The sequence below is a fragment of the Balaenoptera physalus genome, assembly GCF_965194825.1.
Source record: "Balaenoptera physalus genome assembly, chromosome: 8".
Lineage (NCBI taxonomy): Eukaryota > Metazoa > Chordata > Mammalia > Artiodactyla > Balaenopteridae > Balaenoptera > Balaenoptera physalus.
Genome location: NC_138887.1, coordinates 76,941,069 through 76,963,126, shown reverse-complemented (window position 1 = coordinate 76,963,126; position 22,058 = coordinate 76,941,069). Strand labels below are relative to the sequence as shown.

General features: G+C 40.5%; 1 protein-coding gene across 1 annotated transcript; it reads right to left on the bottom strand.

Moving 5' to 3' along the window:
- Positions 1-1,055: 1,055 nt before the first annotated feature.
- Positions 1,056-15,623, bottom strand: LOC309665546 (uncharacterized protein). Its single transcript, XM_082472195.1, has 4 exons — positions 15,397-15,623; positions 12,777-12,818; positions 6,415-6,456; positions 1,056-4,105 (listed from the first exon to the last, which is right to left on the bottom strand). The coding sequence occupies exons 1-4, from the start codon at positions 15,480-15,482 to the stop codon at positions 3,973-3,975; spliced, it is 303 nt and encodes a 100-aa protein (XP_082328321.1). The 5' UTR covers positions 15,483-15,623; the 3' UTR covers positions 1,056-3,972.
- Positions 15,624-22,058: the final 6,435 nt, after the last annotated feature.

Sequence of the window (22,058 nt, the reverse complement as noted above, 5' to 3'; positions counted from 1 at the left end):
CCAAGGGCTACACTCCACACTCCCACCGAGGTTCTCACGACATTGACAGTTTAGCTGGAAAACCAAGTCCCGCTCCTGGGGGGATTTCTTGCTGCCTTCCCACCGACTGTCTATCCTGCAGCCTGGGAGGGGTGTCAGCACACAGAGAGAACAAGGCAAGGCCAGGACAGCAGGTGCCCGGCGACTACCTGCTCCCAGCAGCCCCTGGTGGCCAGGTTTGGCCAGCCAGCCTGTGAAACAAGAGACAGCCCAGTCCCCGCAGAGACTCTCGGCCACCCCAACGCATTACTGTGTAACTAGGGCACTGGGGCCTTCTGGGGCCTGCTGCAAACATTCTTGCTCACAGAGACTGTCTCTTCCTCGAGTGGGGCTGGAAAGACAGATGCTGTGGGCTTTTGTTCTCTCCTTGCTTCTCCTTCTCCTCTTCTCTCTCTTTCTCTGCCACTTCTGAACATGGAGGGTTTACCCAAGAGTGACGCAAGCATTCCCAACTAGCTGCTGACACACCAGGTGTCCACGTAGACACACCTGTCTCAATGACTCCTCAATATAAACACTCAGCGCTTATTGCCTAGGGGACTGGACGAGGTGTGAGACGTTTTCTTTATGCTTATTCCTGCAAAGACTTTTTTGGGGGACTTCATGAGTCAGTTGGATTATTGTGTTTGGATTCTCTCTCTTGCTTTCTGTCTGATACTCTAGTGAGGTGTTGGAGGGCTTTGTTTCAAATATCATACTTAATCTGAAGTGACGCACGGTGGGATCATTACTAAATCAGGACTAAATTTCACAGGGATTTAGAAAAAAAGAAAGTCAGCCAGTAACCTCCACTGAATGACATACAAAAGTCTTCTCTAAGACCCTTCTCCTCACTCAGGTAGGGAGTCCTAAAAAACTTAGAGCCCCAAAGAAGTTCATCTGCAAGGACTTTTTCACATGACCAACAATGAATCTCTTTTCCAAGTAAAGCCACAGCGCTGGGCCCCAGTGCTGTACTTTTTTGACACAGGTACAATGAGGAAGACTTCTCTTCCCTCACAGTGGGAGAGGGTATAGTGGTGAATGTGCACTGGGAGCCCAGTAGGGCTTGCTGCAATCCTGGGTGGGAGAAACAACCATTTCTGCCGTCTCCCCAGGGCTGGGCCCGTAAGCATCACTTTTTTTTTTTTTTTTTTGACTGCTTTGGGTCTTTGTTGCTGCGCTTGGGCTTTCTCTAGTTGCGGTAAGCTGGGGCTACTCTTAGTTTTGGTACACTGGCTTCTCACTGCGGTGGCTCCTCTTGTTGCAGAGCACGGGCTCTAGGCGCCCAGGCTTCAGTAGTTGCAGCATGTGGGCTCAGTAGTTGTTGCTCGAGGGTTCTAGAGTGCAGGGTCAGTAGTTGTGGTACACAGGCTTAGTTGCTCCGCGGCATGTGGCATCTTCCCGGACCAGGGCTCGAACCCGTGTCTCCTGCATTGGCAGGCGGATTCCTAACCACTGAGCCACCAGGGAAGTCCCCAGAATCACTTTTTTGGCAGCTGCACAGAACGCCGCTTCTCCACACAGCTATGGAGAGACAGGCCCTCAAGGCAAAGGCCCTGGAGAGACCATGATGACAACTAGAAAGTGTACAGTGTCCACCCTCAACCTCTTCTCCTCAGGCCGGTCCCCAAGAGCAGTGCATCTTGGGTTTAGTTCAATGACCGCTGTGACCTTGGACTCCACCAGCACGTGGGGTGAGGGTCTCCTGAAGTGGCCTCTAGTTTTGTTTGTGTGGATTTACATGAGAGACTTCTGCTGTTTCGATCTAATAAACTTTAATGAGATTTCTTTAAAAACCGCCCATCTTTTTTTCTGAAGAAGGGGAGGTTTGTTATTTTGTGGTAAAAGTTGATATTTAATTGAACACGATGGTAGAGATGGTATATTCTTTTACCATTGATGAAAAAAATGAACTTAACACAATTCTGGGAACAGAAATGTAAATACTCCTCTGTCTTGAAAACTAAAGAATTAGGAGAAGTATGTCTTTATTATAATCAGAAGTGTATCTTATAAGTTCTATCAGTTCTATAGAAATAGAAAGCCACATATCTAAAATGTGCCTAAACATTCAACCTTAAATGTATGAAATCTTCCTCTTCTAAATTAAAAATCTACTAAATCTAAAAATCTAAAGTCTAAACTAAAAAAAAAAAAAAAAATCTATAAACTAAAAATTCTACTTAAAATCGTGGAAAAGCCAATATCACCCCTACTAAATTCTGGTGTGCAAATCCTGTAAACCACATCTATGCAGCTTTGTAGTTTCCTTGGTGAGTTTTGGAGAAGGTATTGGCTTTGGTGTCAAGTGAGGGTTAGGATCCCCGCCCCACATGGTACTTAATCGCTTGGTGCCTCACCGGGAGAGATTATAACGCCTACAACACAAGATGGTTGTCAGGACTCAATAAGGCAATGACAAATAGCATCTTGCTTGGCCGAGTATCTGCTTCAAAGTGAGTGAACAAGATCTTTGCCTTCCCTTCCCTTGTTGGCCTTTGACACTGGGAAGAACCCTGGGAGGCAGATCTTACTCCAGTGAACCACTAGATGGCACTATTTGGAGACGCCTTCATCTACCACCTAAAAGCATCAGAATTCATTAATACCACCATCCCAACTCCTCAATGTTTACCTAAGTGTTGGTGATCCCATCACTAGGTTCCGTACCTCCTAACTTAAGCCCAGTCATTGAGGGATGAATTACTTGGACTGATACTACTCTATTAGCCAGGCACATACTCCATCTAGACCTGTAGTATGGAATGTAGTCCATGGAAAGAGTGAGGTAGAAAGAAGAGGAAAGAAAGACAAGGAGAGTGAAAGAGAAGCAAAAAGGAAAGGTCAAGAGGGAAAGAGAGAGACAGAGACAGAGAGGCAGAGAGAGAGACAGAGACAGAGAGAGGCAAAGGACAGAACAAGAACCTGGCAGAAGGAAAGGGGAAGTGATTCACATTTGACTAAAAAGCGGAGGGCTTTATTTTTGTTTCACATGCTGTGAAGCCAAAAGAGATGCCTCCTGTCCTTTGTAGGCCAAGAGGCTTTGAGGGCTGTGTCCAGGGAGCAGCCTCTGAATGCTGAGCCATACACACCTGGGCCAAGACTGAACCCACGTCCGGTTACTTTTCAACTGTCAGAGATATCTTCTCCTCCCTGAGTTGCAGAGGTGGGATAAGTGAGAACATAGCTTAGGGTTACTAGGAAGTTTGGAGTGTGAGGGCAGGTATGCATCCATTGTTGTTTTTACTCTGTTAATTCTGAAGGAGAAGCTATTCAGGAGATGTGAGAACATTTTAGGCTTATGGTTAATTCTTCAAGACAATGAGCTGCCTGTCACTGGGAGGGAGGCAGGCTGCGGTTTTTAGGATGATGGGGGTGTGGGTGCGGGAGTCGTGCACTGAGCAAGAGGGTCTCCCAGAGTCCTGTTGTCCCCAAAACATGAAAAACAGGACTGTAGTGGTGGGACACTGACTGGCCTTCTTTGCCCACACCCCATCCGTCGGGTCTGAATCTGGGGCTGCAGGTGGGTACAGGGGAAAGAGGCAGCAACCATTCAAGGTAAGAGATAAGTCTTCTTGCCTCTGAGGTCACTTTTGCAGGTTTCACCTCCTCTGTGCTGGGGGAGGGAGAGGAGAGGAGGGGTTGAGCATGTACTGAGCAGTCCCTGAGATGGGAAAAACTAAAAAGGAGCCAACGTGTGAACTTGCCACGTTGAGAATGTGATGCCATTGCAATATCTCACTAAATATCTGCAGTTGACTCAGTCTAAAAGCATGAAGTACATATTCTCCTGAGACTGGAGGAAAACATGCCCCCCAGTGCCAGTGCGTGATTAATCAACATGCTTCTTTCCTTCGCCTTTATCCTCACCATTGGTGCTATTGTTTTAGTGCATGTTCATTGCTGCTAAAGCCTGCTTAGTTGTCAATAATGAATTTTCTAGAACGTTTGTTAAGGAGCTTGAAGGCAAACAGTCTGGGTTGCATGTCGGCCCAGTGGCCTTGGGTAATTGACTTGATCTCTACAAACCTCAGTTTCTCCATCTGTTAGGTGGAGCCAAGTTATCTTCATGCCTCGTAGAGCCCTGTAAGAAGTAGATGAGATAGTATAAAAGACAGTCACTCTAGTGCCTGATACAGACTTATCAATGATACAATTATTATAACATAGACAACTTTTCTTTTTACATTTCTGCAGTATTTCAAAAGGAGCCTTAATGAATATACCATGAACATATGAATTTATTTGCATGCTTTCTTGTAGAGGTCAATTTACTATTGATTTTGAAAGGCGATTTGCAAAGCAGACACAAGAAATTATACAGTGTGATAAAAACTGACTCAAGAACTACAAAAGTACTGAGTTAGTGGAAGCTGGAGCACACACCAGAAGAAGAGGAAGAACTGCTACCTCATGGCAAGAATAACCACCAAGTCCTAGACAGATTAATGAGATTTGCTTTACTACACTTGCTAAGTAGCCATGCTCCCCATGAAAATACGTGTTCAGCAGGCACGTGGATACCACAATGTCTCAGTCAATCGGAACTAATAAAGGAAAACCTACTCAGATTAATAGTCTAATAATTCTTTGAGAAAAATGAATAAATTTTAAGTCCATTTCCACACTAGTTCCAACAATAAAATGTAATCTTATTTTAGCAGATTTCAAACAATGCTTTGTGATTTGACTTGGAAACTGAGTTCACATTTTTCATCTTTTGATTCAACCAAAGGCAACTCTGGAAAATACTTACTGGAAAATACTTGCAGGTGGCCAATCTCCAAATGGTAATCTGTCATTCAAACTTATTAATAAAGCTCTTCCCCATGCTGTCTAGACAAGCAGGACTCATTTTATTTTTAGTGTGCAGAAATTCTTTCACTGTTAAAGTGTTTCAGGGACTCCCATGTGATATGTGTGGGTTTTGGCTTTCCAGCAACTCTATTTCCTTTCATAGGACCATTTCTTTCTTTCTTTTTTTTATTAAGGTATAGTTGATATCTAACATTATATAAGCTTCAGGTGTACAACATAGTGATTCACAATTTTTAAATGTTATATTCCACTTATTGTTATTATAAAATATTGGCTAGGTTCCCTGTGTTGTACAATATATCCTTGTTACAGGACTTTTGGCCTTTGTGCTTGGAAGAAGTGGCAAGGGCAGGCAGGACACATGAATCTGGGTAAAAGCAATCACAAGTCCCATTCCTCTGGTCACAATGGTTGACTCAGAGATGGTCAAATCACCTATTCAGAGCTTGGAGATAGAATGAGACCTTTGCTGGGAATTCTGGGAAAGATTCCCATTGCCTTCTGCTGGACTGAGTGTTGAGAGATGAGAACCTGAAATTGAGCATCCCCTCCCTGAGCCTTAGAAAGGAGCCGCTCTGGAGAAGCTGAGCAAAGACATGAGGAAAGACTGGTTCCTCGTGACCTCTTTGGAGCCATCTCTTTCCCTAGACTCTTTAAGTGAGACAATAACTTTTCCATGCGTTACTCCAGTTTGAGTTGGAGTTTCTATCACTTGCCACCAAGAAATCAATGCTTATCACACAGGATTGTTGTGTAGATTAATGAGATAATCCAGGAGGAAGCACTCAGCACAGTGTCTGGCATAGGGGAGCTCAATGTGCCCTACCCATCTCCACCAGCCCCAGCAGCCCCAGGAGTCACTAACATGGAGTATTAGGATGTTCAAGGAAGCTTCAGGAAGGGTCTGAAGGTTTAGAAAGGGCAGGGAAACATGGAGAAGAGGGACTGGGAAGGGATGAGAATTTCGGGTAGAGGGAGTAAAAGTAGTAATGGATAATGCGTACTTGGGGCATGCTGAGATAGCCAATCAACAGAATGAGAGGAAAACAGATCAGCCAGCCGGGCTGAGGCCTGGATGACTGCAGGGCTTAGGTGCTGGCTAAAGAGCTTAGACTTTGCCCTGTAAGATGCAGGGAGATATTGACCGCCTGGCTTGACCCGACAAATCAGCATTAATCTGACAAATCCCCGCCTGCTGTCAGTGATGTGGTGAGGAGGCCATTTCTGAGGCTGCCGCAGTGATGGAGGCGAGGAAGGGCAGCTGCTCTCAGCACTGTGCACTTAGCTCTTCCATTCGTGACCTGTTCTTTACAGAGGATGAAATACCAGCCTCCAAGCACCAGATGCCTATTAGCCTTTGTCCCTGAGCAAGAAGAATGGAGATTCTATGGCATTCACTTTGGCTGGCTGGATGATTATCAGTTTTCTGTTTCTGCTCTCTCACCGCGCCCTCTGACTCACCCTGCGTGCTGCTATAGGCCTGTGTTACTTTTCAGAGTTTTGTATGAAATTTCTTTTCTTCTACCCATATCTCATTTTAAATAGTGCATGCAATTTATATTGCTTCACACTTACTTTTCCTGAGGTTGGAAAGCAGTCCTGGTAGAATCTTTCTCACTAAAGCAAAGAGGAAGTAAGTCGTTAGTCATTAATTTGACACAAAGATTTTATGAAAATGTCAAAGGTAGAGCAAAGCAAAAGGTTCCTTTTCATAACTGTGAACGTGGTGTTGTGGAATAAGACCTGGTGAGGGTCAGGAGGCCTGAATTCTTGTCTTAGCTCTTTTGCTAACCATCTTGTGGCCTTGGACATGCTCCTTAATATTTCTGTCCCTGAGTTTTCTTATCCATTAAATGAAATGGCTCCATCTGAGGCACTCTAAATTTGCTCCCAGTTCTATAATTCTAAACATCTGTCTTGAGAGTCAGCAGTTGAATGCAGTTCTCGAACAGAATAAGGGAAAGTGAAGGCCTTTGCGCTGTGTCTGACTGAGCCCCTCAGGTGTGGTCCTTACTTGGATCCATTGTTGCAAAGTAGCCTGATGGGGCCAAACTTTTCGGAAGCACTGCGTTTTATTCAACTGTATTTGGACCCAGACATAAAATGGAGCCCCCATTAGAGATTGTTTCCCCCATAATTAAGTAGGAGTATAGTTTAAGGAGCCTCAGTAGTCTCCCAGAGAGAACCCATGAGATGTCATGCTTGGAACAGCTCAGATTTCCCCTCTGCTACTTATAGGCTGGATGACTTGCAAAAATACCTAACTGATTTGATCCTTTGTTTCTTTATGTTTAACTGGAGATAGTAACACAAATCTGATGGATTTATTTTGAGGGTTAAATGATGTATGTAAATGTGTTTAACACATACCTGATACTTAGCAAGAGCTCGATAAATGGAAGCTATGAGAAGTAGTGGTAAAACTGCTAATTTCACAGGATTATTTTCTGAAGCCTTAGTTTCTCAATCATGGAACTGGATCTAAATATTGATAGCTCCCGTTATCCCCACCCAAACTAACTAATCAAGAATGTAACTAATTTATGCAACACAGTGCCATGGACCCTTGGTGTGTATCACAGCCTAAGATTTTCTTTAATACCTATGGCTTCTTTTTTTTTTTTAAGATTTTTAGGAATTTCATGTAATGTCTGAAACATTTATATTAACATATTTCCATACAAATAACCCAATGAAAGTTTAGTATTAGTTGTTTTGTTTGTTTTTTTATACTGCAGGTTCTTATTAGGCATCAATTTTATACATATCAGTGTATACATGCCAATCCTAATCGCCCAATTCAGCACACCACCATCCCCACCTCACCGCAGTTTTCCCCCCTTGGTGTCCATATGTCCATTCTCTACATCTGTGTCTCAACTTCTGCCCTGCAAACTGGCTCATCTGTATCATTTTTCTAGGTTCCACATACATGCATTAATATATGATATTTGTTTTTCTCTTTCTGACTTACTTCACTCTGTATGACAGTCTCTAGATCCATCCACGTCTCAACAAATGACTCAATTTCGTTCCTTTTTATGGCTGAGTAATATTCCATTGTATATATGTACCACATCTTCTTTATCCATTCGTCTGTTGATGGGCATTTAGGTTGCTTCCATGACCTGGCTATTGTAAATAGTGCTGCAATGAACATTCGGGTGCATGTGTCTTTTTGAATTACGGTTTTCTCTGGGTATATGCCCAGTAGTGGGATTGCTGGGTCATATGGTAATTCTATTTTTAGTTTTTTAAGGAACCTCCATATTGTTCTCCAGAGTGGCTGTATCAATTTACCTTCCCACCAACAGTGCAAGAGGGTTCCCTTTTCTCCACACCCTCTCCAGCATTTGTTGTTTGTAGATTTTCTGATGATCCCCATTCTAACAGGAGTGAGGTGATACGTCATTGTAGTTTTGATTTGCATTTCTCTAATAATTAGTGATGTTGAGCAGCTTTTCATGTGCTTCGTGGCCGTCTGTATGTCTTCTTTGGAGAAATGTCTATTTAGGTCTTCTGCCCATTTTTGGATTGGGGTGTTTGTTTCTTTGATATTGAGCTGAATGAGCTGTTTATATATTTTGGAGATTAATCCTTTGTCCGTTGATTCATTTGCAAATATTTTCTCCCATTCTGAGGGTTGTCTTTTCGTCTTGTTTATGGTTTCCTTTGCTGTGCAAAAGCTTTGAAGTTTCATTAGGTCCCACTTGTTTATTTTTGTTTTTATTTCCATTACTCTAGGAGGTGGATCAAAAAAGATCTTGCTGTGATTTATGTCAAAGAGTGTTCTTCCTATGTTTTCCTCTAAGAGTTTTATAGTGTCCAGTCTTATATTTAGGTCTCTAATCCATTTTGAGTTTATTTTTGTGTATGGTGTTAGGGAGTATTCTAATTTCATTCTTTTACATGTAGCTGTCCAGTTTTCCCAGCACCACTTATTGAAGAGACTGTCTTTTCTCCATTGTATATCTTTGCCTCCTTTGTCATAGATTAGTTGACCATAGGTGCGTGGGTTAATCTCTGGGCTTTCTATCTTGTTCCATTGATCTATGTTTCTGTTTTTGTGCCAGTACCATATTGTCTTGATTACTGTAGCTTTGTAGTATAGTCTGAAGTCAGGGAGTCTGATTCCTCCAGCTCCATTTTTTTGCCTCAAGACTGCTTTGGCTATTCGGGGTCTTTTGTGTCTCCATACAAATTTTAAGATGATTTGTTCTAGCTCCGTAAAAAATGCCATTGGTAATTTGATAGGGATTGCATTGAATCTGTAGATTGCTTTGGGTAGTATACTCATTTTCACAATGTTGATTCTTCCAATCCAAGAACATGGTATATCTCTCCATCTGTTGGTATCATCTTTAATTTCTTTCATCAGTGTCTTATAGTTTTCTGCATACAGGTCTTTTGTCTCCCTAGGTAGGTTTATTCCTAGGTATTTTATTCTTTTTGTTGCAATGGTAAATGGGAGTGTTTCCATAATTTCTCTTTCAGATTTTTCATCATTAGTGTATAGGAATGCAAGAGATTTCTGTGCATTAATTTTGTATCCTGCAACTTTACCATATTCATTAATTAGCTCTAGCAGTTTTCTGGTGGCAGTTTTAGGATTCTCTATGTATAGTATCATGTCATCCGCAAACAGTGACAGTTTTACTTCCTCTTTTCCAATTTGTATTCCTTTTATTTCTTTTTCTTCTCTGATTGCCGTGGCTAGGACTTCCAGAACTATGTTGAATAATAGTGGTGAGAGTGGACATCCTTGTCTCGTTCCTGATCTTAGAGGAAATGCTTTCAGTTTTTCACCATTGAGAATGATGTTTGCTGTGGGTTTGTCACATATGGCCTTTATTATGTTGAGGTAGGTTCCCTCTATGCCCACTTTCTGGAGAGTTTTTATCATAAATGGGTGTTGAATTTTGTCAAAAGCTTTTTCTGCATCTATTGAGATGATCATATGGTTTTTATTCTTTAGTTTGTTAATATGGTGTATCACATTGATTGATTTGCGTATATTGAAGAATCCTTGCACCCTGGGATAAATCCCACTTGATCGTGGTGTATGATCCTTTTAATGTGTTGTTGGATTCTGTTTGCTAGTATTTTGTTGAGGATTTTTGCATCTATATTCATCAGTGATATTGGTCTGTAATTTTCTTTTTTTGTAGTGTCTTTGTCTGGTTTTGGTATCAGGGTGATGGTGGCCTCATAGAATGAGTTTGGGAGTGTTCCTTCCTCTGCAATTTTTTGGAAGAGTTTGAGAAGGATGGGTGTTAGCTCTTCTCTAAATGTTTGATAGAATTCACCTGTGAAGCCATCTGGTCCTGGACTTTTGTTTGTTGGAAGATTTTTAATCACAGTTTCAATTTCATTACTTGTGATTGGTCTGTTCATATTTTCTGTTTCTTCCTGATTCAGTCTTGGAAGGTTATACCTTTCTAAGAATTTGTCCATTTCTTCCAGGTTGTCCATTTTATTGGCATAAAGTTGCTTATAGTAGTCTCTTAGGATGTTTTGTATTTCTGCAGTGTCTGTTGTAACTTCTCCTTTTTCATTTCTGATTTTATTGATTTGAGTCCTCTCCCTCTTTTTCTTGATGAGTCTGGCTAATGGCTTATCAATTTTGTTTATCTTCTCAAAGAACCAACTTTTAGTTTTATTGATCTTTGCTATTGTTTTCTTTGTTTCTATCTCATTTATTTCTGCTCTGATCTTTATGATTCCTTTCCTTCTGCTAACTTTGGGTTTTGTTTGTTCTTCTTTCTCTAGTTTCTTTAGGTGTAAGGTTAGATTGTTTACTTGAGATTTTTCTTGTTTCTTTAGGTAGGCTTGTATAGCTATAAACTTCCCTCTTAGAACCGCTTTTGCTGCATCCCATAGGTTTTGGGTCGTCGTGTTTTCATTGTCATTTGTCTCTAGGTATTTTTTTATTTCCTCTTTGATTTCTTCAGTGATCTCTTGGTTATTTAGTAACGTATTGTTTAGCCTCCATGTGTTTGTCTTTTTTACGTTTTTTTCCCTGTAATTCATTTCTAATCTCATAGCGTTGTGGTCAGAAAAGATGCTTGGTATGATTTCAATTTTCTTAAATTTACTGAGGCTTGATTTGTGACCCAAGATGTGATCTATCCTGGAGAATGTTCCGTGCGCACTTGAGAAGAATGTGTAATCTGCTGTTTTTGGATGGAATGTCCTATATATATCAATTAAATCTATCTGGTCTATTGTGTCATTTAAAGCTTCTGTTTCCTTATTTATTTTCATTTTGGATGATCTGTCCATTGGTGTAAGTGAAGTGTTAAAGTCCCCCACTATTATTGTGTTACTGTCGATTTCCTCTTTTATAGCTGTTAGCAGTTGCCTTATGTATTGAGGTGCTCCTATGTTGGGTGCATATATATTTATAATTGTTATATCTTCTTCTTGGATTGATCCCTGGATCATTATGTAGTGTCCTTCCTTGTCTCTTGTAACATTCTTTATTTTAAAGTCTATTTTATCTGATATGAGTATAGCTACTCCAGCTTTCTTTTGATTTCCATTTGCATGGAATATCTTTTTCCATCCCCTAACTTTCAGTCTGTATGTGTCCCTAGGTCTAAAGTGGGTCTCTTGTAGACAGCATATATATGGGTCCTGTTTTTGTATCCATTCAGCCAGTCTATGTCTTTTGGTTGGGGCGTTTAATCCATTCACGTTTAAGGTAATTATCGATATGTATGTTCCTATGACCATTTTCTTAATTGTTTTGGGTTTGTTTTTGTAGGTCCTTTTCTTCTCTTGTGTTTCCCACTTAGAGAAGTTCCTTTAGCATTTGTTGTAGAGCTGGTTTGGTGGTGCTGAATTCTCTTAGCTTTTGCTTGTCTGTAAAGCTTTTGATTTCTCCATCAAATCTAAATGAGATCCTTGCCGGGTAGAGTAATCTTGGTTGTAGGTTCTTCCCTTTCATCACTTTAAGTATATCATGCCACTCCCTTCTGGCTTGCAGAGTTTCTGCTGAGAAATCAGCTGTTAACCTTATGGGAGTTCCCTTGTATGTTATTTGTCGTTTTTCCCTTGCTGCTTTCAATAATTTTTCTTTGTCTTTAATTTTTGCCACTTTGATTACTATGTGTCTCGGCGTGTTTCTCCTTGGGTTTATTCTGTATGGGACTCTCTGCGCTTCCTGGACTTGGGTGGCTATCTCCTTTCCCATGTTAGGGAAGTTTTCGACTATAACCTCTTCAAATATTTTCTCTGGTCCTTTCTCTCTCTCTTCTCCTTCTGGGACCCCTATAATGCGAATGTTGTTGCGTTTAATGTTGTCCCAGAGGTCTCTTAGGCTGTCTTCATTTCTTTTCATTCTTTTTTCTTTAGTCTGTTCCGCAGCAGTGAATTCCACCATTTTGTCTTCCAGGTCACTTATCCGTTCTTCTGCCTCAGTTATTCTGCTATTGATTCCTTCTAGTGTAGTTTTCATTTCAGTTATTGTATTGGTCATCTCTGTTTGTTTGTTCTTTAATTCTTCTAGGTCTTTGTTAATCATTTCTTGCATCTTCTCAATCTTTGCCTCCATTCTTATTCCGAGGTCCTGGATCATCTTCACTATCATTATTCTGAATTCTTTCTCTGGAAGGTTGCCTATCTCCACTTCATTTAGTTGTTTTTCTGGGGTTTTTTCTTGTTCCTTCATCTGGTATATAGCCCTCTGCCTTTTCATCTTCTCTATCTTTCTGTAACTGTGGTTTTTGGTCCGCAGGCTGCAGGATTGTAGTTTTTCTTGCTTCTGCTCTCTGCCCTCTGGTGGTTGAGGCTATCTAAGAGGCTTGATGGTAGGCTCTGGTGGTGGGTAGAGCTGACTCCCTATGGCTTCTTTTTCTGCTATTTATCTTGAATTCTGGAAGACAGTTTAACCTACTATTGACTAACAGAGGGTTTACTGGTGGGTTAATACTTACAGGGAGTGCTTGAACACTTGCTGGGGTTTCGTGGTGCTACACCTGGCCCAAAGAGACAGAAGAAGACAATTATGCTTAGAAGTTAAAATGAAAAGTGTTATGAATCTTCAAGGTACTTCCATGAAAACAGTCAAGGAAACAGAGGCTAAAGATTAATAGGCAATTAGTGATTGTAGGAACTCTTGACATCATAAAGGTCATCATAAACAACAGCTTAGACTGGAAGAATGGACCTACAATTACATAAACTGTAGCTGGAATCATTCGATTATTTCAAGGAATGTGAGGAGCAGGGAAAAGCAGTTGCAAATGTAGAATCTAAGAAATTCAGCTCCCTACGGGCAGGGCTGTAAGGACGTGCATAACCAGCTGACTCAGCTACATCTCCCATTTCCAGGAACTGATTAGTCCCTTACACTAAATAGAGTATGTGTATAGAGTACAAAGTATGTTGGCATTTCCTTTTAATTTTTAACTTTAAAATATATCAATATATTCTGGATATCTCTCCATGTCAGCATATATATAATCTATCTCATTCTTTCTAAACACTCGATAATATTCCTTTGTATTAATTTACTGTAATTTTCCTGGTTAGTCTTCTATGGACATCTGGGTTGTTCTAAAGTTTCTATATTACAAACAATACTGCAATTGCCATAATGCCCTTAGAAGATTCTATACTAATTTACACTGCTATCTGGTTTTGGAGAATATTTTCTTTCTCTGTCCTCACCAACGTGAGGAATTATCAAGTGTTTTAAATGTTTAAATGTGATTTATAAGTAAAACTAACATCTTATTGTTTAATTTGCAGTTCTTTAATATTAATAAACTTGGATATCTTCTTATGTTTGTAGGATATTTGCACTTCAAATTCTGTGAGCTCCTGGTTCATGTTATTTACCCATTTTTCTTTGAGGTGTATTTATAAAACTAAAAACTTGGAAATAACTAAGTTGTTTAATAAATTTAATACATTTCATGCAATAGAATACTATGTAGTCATTAAAAACTATATTTTCAAAGGATTTTTAAATGATGGAAACATTCATTATATGGTAAGTGAAAATAAAATGGAAAATAAAATCGTACGTAATGTATTATACTTGTTTTGTTTTTAAAAATACATAGAAAAAAGCCTGGGAGAAAATGCCTACATATATTAATGTGATTTGGAGAGTTGAAATTATAGGTAATGTTAAAACTCTTTTCATAAATTTTATTATTTTCCAAAGTTACTACAAAGCACATTTACTCATGTGGTCAGAATGAACAAAAATGCTATAGTTTTGTGATATGACTGACGTCGAACACTTGTACTGTTCTGTGCTTCAAGGGCACTGGTGCTCAGCACCTGAGATTATTATCACAGGGGCTCTTTAAGGAAGGACGGAACCCAATCAAAAAATGGGCAGAAGATCTAAATAGACATTTCTCCAAGGAAGACACACAGATGGCCAAAAAGCACATGAAAAGATGCTCAACATCGTTAATTATTAGAGAAATGCAAATCAAACCTACAAGGAGGTATCACCTCACACCCGTCAGAATGGCCATCATCAAAAAGTCTACAAACAAAAAATGCTGAAGAGGGTGTGGAGAAAAGGGAACCCTCTTGCACTGTTGGTGGGAATGTAAATTGGTGCAGCCACTATGGCGCAGCCACTATTGGTGCAGCAACCTAAATGTCCATCGACAGATGAATGAATAAAGAAGATGTGGTACATATATACAATGGAACATTACTCAGTCATAAAAAAGAATGAAATAATGCCATTTGTAGCAACATGGATGGACCTAGAGATTATCATACTAAGTGAAGTAAGTCAGAGAAAGACAAATATATGATATCACCTATATGTGGGATCTAAAAAATGATACAAATGAACTGATTTACAAAACAGAAACAGACTCACAGAAATAGAAAACAAACTTATGGTTACCAAAGGGGAAAGGAGGGGGTGGGGAGGGATAAATCAGGAGTTTGGGATTAACAAATACACACACTACTATATATAAAATAGATAATCAACAAGGACCTACTGTATAGCACAGGAAACTCTACTCAATACTCTGTAATAATCTATATGGGAAAAGAATCTGGAAAAAAATAGATATGTGTATGACTAAATCACTTTGTTGTACACCTGAAACTAGCACAATGTTGTAAATCAACTATGCCCCAATATGAAATATAAATAAAAAAATTATAGGCATTAAAAAAAAAGGAAGGATGGAACTGTCTGTAAGATGACTGGGTGAGTAGAAAAAAGGCAACTAACTGTCCCTGTGTAGTCCAGATGGGGTCCGTGCCACACTGGTGGGCCGTAAGTGTCCTCTGCCACCCACTGACCAATAAAACCAAAAGCAAGTTCCTCGGTTTTGATTTTGGTTTTGGTACTTGTGAGTGACTCAAATGTACATCCAAGGATTTCATTTTTATGTAAGACTTTAGTTATGTACCACAGGTAACCTCCTAAATAAATTATTAAGGATGATTACAATTTGATATTTATAAAGGAAATTGCAGTGTTTCTAGGGTAATTCAAGTTTCCACTCATTTTCCAGCCTTTCAAATCCAAATAAGCGCCTCAGCCCTCATCTCGGAAGGTCTTACCAAGGCTTTCTGGTTGTCGTCCATCCCGTCTTGTTTTGCTTGGCGGTTCCTGGTCTCCCGCTGGTTACCTCTGGCGTTCTTGCCATCACTCTGCAAGCTGAAGATTTCTCTCCCAGCCGCTTCCTAATTCCTCAGGATCACCAAGCAAGGCTGCTGGCTTAACAGACTGAATATTGGAGGCTTCACAGTGCAGAAAAGGAAAGCTTGGGGGAGGGTGACGGCATATGAGCATCTCCTGTCCCTGGCTGGAGTCTACTCTCTGCAAATCAGAGCCTCTTCTCCCATCTTTGCTCCATGGGGAGTCCCCACCCCTTGGTCCCCAGTGCTTCCTCCTACCCAGTCCTGGGACACCCTAGGAGCTCTCGGCACAACAGATGTGTATCTCTGTCCAAAGAAAGTAGCTTTTTTTTTTTTTTTTTAAACTTTGGGTTTATTTATTTATTTATGGCTGTGTTGGGTCTTCGTTTCTGTGCGAGGGCTTTCTCTAGTTGCGGCAAGTGGGGGCCATTCTTCATCGCGGTGCGCAGGCCTCTCATTATCGCGGCCTTGTTGCGGAGTACAGGCTCCAGACGCGCAGGCTCAGTAATTGTGGCTCACGGGCCTAGTTGCTCCGCGGCATGTGAGATCTTCCCAGACCAGGGCTCGAACCCGTGTCCCCTGAATTGGCAGGCAGATTCTCAACCACTGCGCCACCAGGGAAGCCCAGACAGTAGCTTTTTTAACACAGAGAAGTTTTAGCCTTGTTTTGTCCAAACCACTCCTGCCCTTTCTTCTTAAGTGTAAGTAGAACACCCATTAAAGTGTTTTCCCAATTAAAAAAAAAAAATCTGTTCCGGACTTCCCTGGTGGCGCAGTTGTTAAGAATCCGCCTGCCAATGCAAGGGACGGGTTCGAGCCCTGATCTGGGAAGATCCCACATGCCGTGGAGCAACTAAGCCCATGCGCCACAACTATTGAACCTGTGCTCTAGAGCCTGCGAGCCACCACTACTGAAGCCCACGTGCCTAGAGCCCGTGCTCCGCAACAAGAGAAGCCACCGCAATGAGAAGCCCGCGCACCGCAACCAAGAGTAGCCCCAGCTCACCGCAACTAGAGAAAGCCCGTGCACAGCAACGAAGACCCAACACAGCCAAAAATAAATAAATTTATATATAAAAAAAGAGTTATGTTGATCTAGATGTTTAAAAAAAAAATCTCTTCCAAAGAATTCTGCAGTTACTCAAAGTAAGGAGCATAAACAGCAAAGGGTCCTTAAAGCAGCAGGGTTTCCCCTCCTACTCTAGAGTTCGCTGAGTTCTCTCATTCAGTTCTCTGTTAAAGTCGCTGCCATACAAGGCTTGTAAAGATAAAAGCCTTCTCTTGTGAATGTGGACACCCAGATACTGTGATTTCAGCAAACTGGGGGAGAATTCTTTGTGAGCATCTTGCTGTCTTAGGTGATTGTAATTTTTGACTGACGTTTTTCTTTTTAATTATACATTACTTTTAGTTTAACTTCAAGGTTTACTTTGTTGTAGGTAGTTTAACTCAACGGTGGGTAGTGGTGAATATTTTTATCAGTAATGTTGGGGTCCATCACATTTCAATAACTTGATTTTTGAGATACCTTATATTGTGTTTCATGTAAGAATCATCTAATCCTCTACTGTTAGAGTAGATAGATAGACACATGATTGTTCTCCCTCCCATTTGTTTATATAGAACACTCCATTGTTTTCATTGATTTCCTTTCCTAAAGGATGTGGGAGTAGGTGGCCTAGAAGGGCAGGGGATCTTTTGCAAAGTCTAACAAGTTTGAGAGACACTGATGTAGGGACAAGTGATGTTAAAACTACTTAGCAATTGGTAGGGACTACCCTGGTGGTCCAGTGGGTAGGACTCTGCACTCCCAATGCAGGGGGCCCGGGTCGGGGAACTAGATCCCACATGCATGCCGCAACTAAAGATCCTGCATGCCTCAGCAAGGATCCCACATGCTGCAACTGAGACCCGGCACAACCAAAATAAATAAACAAATAAAAATAAATCTTAAAAAAAAAAAAAACTACTTAGCAATTGGTAAAACATGGGCACCGATCAATTGGGAGGACTCTAGCTGTTAGGGTGGAGCCAAATCCTAGAGTTTGAATCCTGGGACAGAGTTAACTCTTTAGTTACTGGGTCCTGGAGAGATCCAGGGCTCCTGGGGGATGGGAGCCCATGGTAGGGTCCACAGTGGCTGTTTACCAATCAGTATGGAAGTATTTTAATATTTTAATATTCAACAGGGTCTTATCAGTGTGTACCTGCTAAGTGTCAGTGCTGAAAGTAGAGATACAGAATTATAGAATCCCTGAGTTGGGAGATACTGGAAGTCTCTAAAGAAATCATCTAAGTGATGCTTCCAGACAATGAATTCCTTAAAAAGCAAAGACCACATGCTTCCCACAGTGACAGCCACACCACAGATGCTCCATGACTGATGACTGGTTCAATGAGGGAATGAGCCAGCCCTCACTGCTGTGCACTTGGCAAGTTGTCACTGGTCTTTTCTGATTATCTCAAGTGATAGGAAACTCATTATCATGCAAGGCTGCTGGTGATTTTGTTTGTGAATCCCTCCCATTTTTTGCATAGGAAAATTTTGATTTCAAATAATTATACTCTTCTTTTGTTTTCTGATAAATGTTTACAGCAAATATCTGGACTTCTCTTTGTATATTATACATATATTAAATGTGAAATATATATTAACATTTGTCTAGTATATATATTTCTCTTCTGATTTCTGCCTCTTTTCAGAAAACCTTCTTTTCCTATCATATTCCTTAGTCTCAAAATTTTCTATTCTTTATGCTTTAGCAATAGCAGATGAGAATTACTAGCTGGGAGGTGGTGATGTGGATGCAAAAGGTACAGCAAAACCAAAAAGAGTGAAGGACAGACAGAAGGGGCATAGCAGAAACCTCACTAGCACTGAGCATTCCTTCCCTTGGCCTTAAGCTAAGATCAGCTGTCTTTGGTGGAATCATTTACATGGACCTTGAACACCGGAGCTCTTCAGAGGGTGGGGCAACAATTAATGCTCTTGGAAGAGCTTACAGCTTTGACAGCCTGGAATGATTGGCACGTGAGTGTGCTGGAGACAGCAGTCCTGCCAGAGGCTCAAACTAATCATGACAAGGTTTATAGGGACATACAATAGCCGTACTGTGACCGAGGGAGATGATTATCTTGTTAAATTGCCTTTGAATCCCTTTTGGAGCTGAATTTGCGATATTCTCCATGTTTAGTATGGGTATGGTTTTTATTGCTCTTGTTAATGATAATGAGAACAAAATGCAAAGTACTTAACATGCATCGTTTCTATTTGTTACAACACCACCAGGACGTGGACATTATTATTCTCATTTCACAGATGAAGACCACACAGGAAATAAAAAGAGCCAGTCAACACATAGATCTAAAGTCTGTAGACTCCTCCCTCTTTACATGGATTTATGCCAAGTAACATAAAAAGCCCTGGTAGCTCTTGACCGGGGCAAGGCTGTAGGCTCGCACGCTTCCCAACTCCGGAAAGATAGAGGAAGTTTTTAAGTTTCAGATTTCCTTCTACTTTCAAAAAAGAGGAACCTTAGTATTATCTCACTTCAAGCATAGCAATGAGAAAAAGGTTCAAGAAAAGATGCAATTCTAAGACTGCAGGAGTAAGAAGAAAGGAAACTTTATAGCTATCTAAACACCCCCAAAACGCAGGGGGACTTACATAGTCAACCTGCTGTGAAGGAATAACAGGCTCGTGTTACATTTTAGAAGTGACACTGTGACTGCAAATAGTCACAGCTGCCAACAACACTGGCCTGACTTATTCGGTGATTGGAGAGATGCCCACGTGAACACACAGACACACGCATGTACACACAGGATATGTGTTTACTTGGTCCTCATTACTCATAGAATCCATATTTGTGAATTTGCCTGCTTGCAAAAATTTATTTGTAATCCCTCAAATTCACACTCAGGGCACCTTGGTGTCATTCACAGACAGGCACAGAGCAGTGGAAAATTGAGTTGCCCGACGTGCACTTTCTCAGCTGAGGTCAAAGTGACTCTCTAGCTTCCTGTCTCAGCTCTCATACTATAAACAGTGTCCTTTTCGTGGTCTCTATCATGCCATGTTATTCACATTTTTGTGCTGTTTGTTGGTGATTTCCCTAGTTCAAATGGTCTCCAAGTGTCTGAAGTGTTCCTGAGCACAGAAGGCTATGATGTGCCTTATGGAGAAAATGTGTGTTAGATGAGCTTCGTTCAGGCGTGACTTACAGTGTTGTTGGCCATGAGTTCAGTGTTAATGAAACACCAGTGTATATTAAATAAGGGGTCTTTAAACACAAACACACACAAAATAAGGTTATGTATTAATCAGTTGACTTAAGCATTGCAACAAGAGACTCACAGGACCCTGTGAGTCCCCTAGCATTGATATTTCCCCTAGCATCAGTGGTTCAGTATTTGCCAATTTGGTGTTTGTGGCACCTTTATAGGACATAACTACCATGAATAACTGTATGAATCAACTGTATGTTTATAGGTGTATTGTGCATGTGCATGTATGCATGTGTGTATTTGTGTAGCGCCTTATATGCTAATTCAGTGAGGCCCTGGAATTGTAATTCTACGTTATTCAGTGATAAATGATTTTTAGAGAAAACTATTACCATTCCAAAATGTACATTTTTTAAAATTAGGGCTTAAAGATCCTACAATTCATCTTTTGTTTCACTAGCAATATTTTTGATCAGCAATCATTTGATTGTACCAGCATGATAATGTTGCTTAACTACTGCTTGGAAGAGTGGGTGTATGTGGGCTAAAATTGTGAATATTATTGCAAAAACACTTGGACTACGACTGCATTCCAAGCAACATTTTCACTCCAGAAATCTGTCCAAGAGTTTGTTATCTAGTTGGTAAGTTGACTTTTGGACATAATATTCTGTTCAGATCTCTTTTGGCCATGTCAACATAGCCAATACCCTCAAACGACCACTCAAACTGAGTCAGATCTTGCCAGAGATGGGCGCTACCCTTCTGTGAAAGCCAGACCTGAATCCTCCCCAATCCACTCCCCTCCCAGCTACCACAGAGAGTGGAGCAAGATAGTTCCTGTCCATTTCTCTCTCTGCAGCACTGCCTTCCAGGAACTTCCCAGCATCTTTGGCTCTCCACATTTGACTAGATCCAGTTTCAACATATCTTGATTTTGGGAAAGAAATCAAATTTTAAAAAACGGTAAAAAGCAAGGCAAAATTTTTCTTCCTTATTTGATCATCTCCATAATTGAATTAGGAAAAGCAGCCTGTATGGTGGAAAGAGCCCTAGACTGGGTAACAGGGTATTATTTTCATCGATAATGTTAATTACCTATGTCATCTAGGCAAGTGACTCAACTAGGCCTTAATGTCCTTATCTGAAAAGGTTGAAGTTGGACAAAATATCCTTTAGAGTCCCTTTTAGGTGAAAAGTTCCTACACTCTATGCTTCTAGCTGGACTGCTCAAGATAATCTTGAGGTTTCCCAGATCATCTTGTCATTAGAAAGACTTCTAATGTGCTCTAGAGCCTGAAAATGGAAATTAATGAGTATAACACATCATATTGAGTCTGACAATAGTACCATTCAGTCTTTGTTGGCTGAAGAATATGTTAGTTTTTTCCATGTCATCTTCAGAGATTACAAGTACCATTAATTTGTTAATTCATGCATTCGACACATATTATTGGGCCCCTATAATGTTGTAGCACATTGAAAACAAGATATGGTCCCCATCCTTAAGCCAAACCAAGATGTGCGCAAACCCAGAGTTTGATAAAAACTTGGTGCTCAAAGTAGGTTAATAATTTGATATCCTGTTCTTTTAAAATATGCTCAACATTTTAAGAAATGAGAAGGGGAAATGTCAGCACCAAAGAGAAATGTTTTTCTATTTAACGCAAAGGTATAAAACTAATTTATATTTTACCATAAGAGAAATTGTGTATGGCAAGCCGAATTAATTGGCATCATGTTTTATAGTTATCCTAGAGATATTTTAGGAACCATAAAAACTGCTCCTGGGACTCCCCTGGCGGTCCAGTGGTTAAGACTCTGTGCTCCCAATGCAAGGGGCATGGGTTGATCCCTGGTTGGGGAACTAAGATCCCGCATGCCTCACGGCAGTGGCCAAAAACAACAAACAAACAAAAAACACCAAAAAACCCCCCATCTCCCTCTCCTTCCAAGCGGCTACCTCTGGCCCACTGGCCCACCGCTGCATCTCCCCCACTGGAGATTATAACCTTTGTTTTTTGTTCCATTTGATAATCAGTTATCAAATAAAATCAGAAAATGTTTATTAAGTAACTTACTATAAGACCATGATTTCTGGGTGTCTAAATATTAATTTTATTGTTTTTGTTATTTTTGTAAGCTCTTCAACACTCTTTGTGAAACAAGATAAGGTCGAAATAAACTATTGGCTTAATTAACATTGTGACATTTCTATGTACCAATTTAGCTAATATTTAGTATCTGTTTATATTTAACCCTGACTAAAGGTTTTTTGTTTGTTTGTTTTTTTGTTTGTTTTAAGGTGCAAAATCTTCCAAACATACAATCTGCTATGTAAAGCATTATATTTCCTT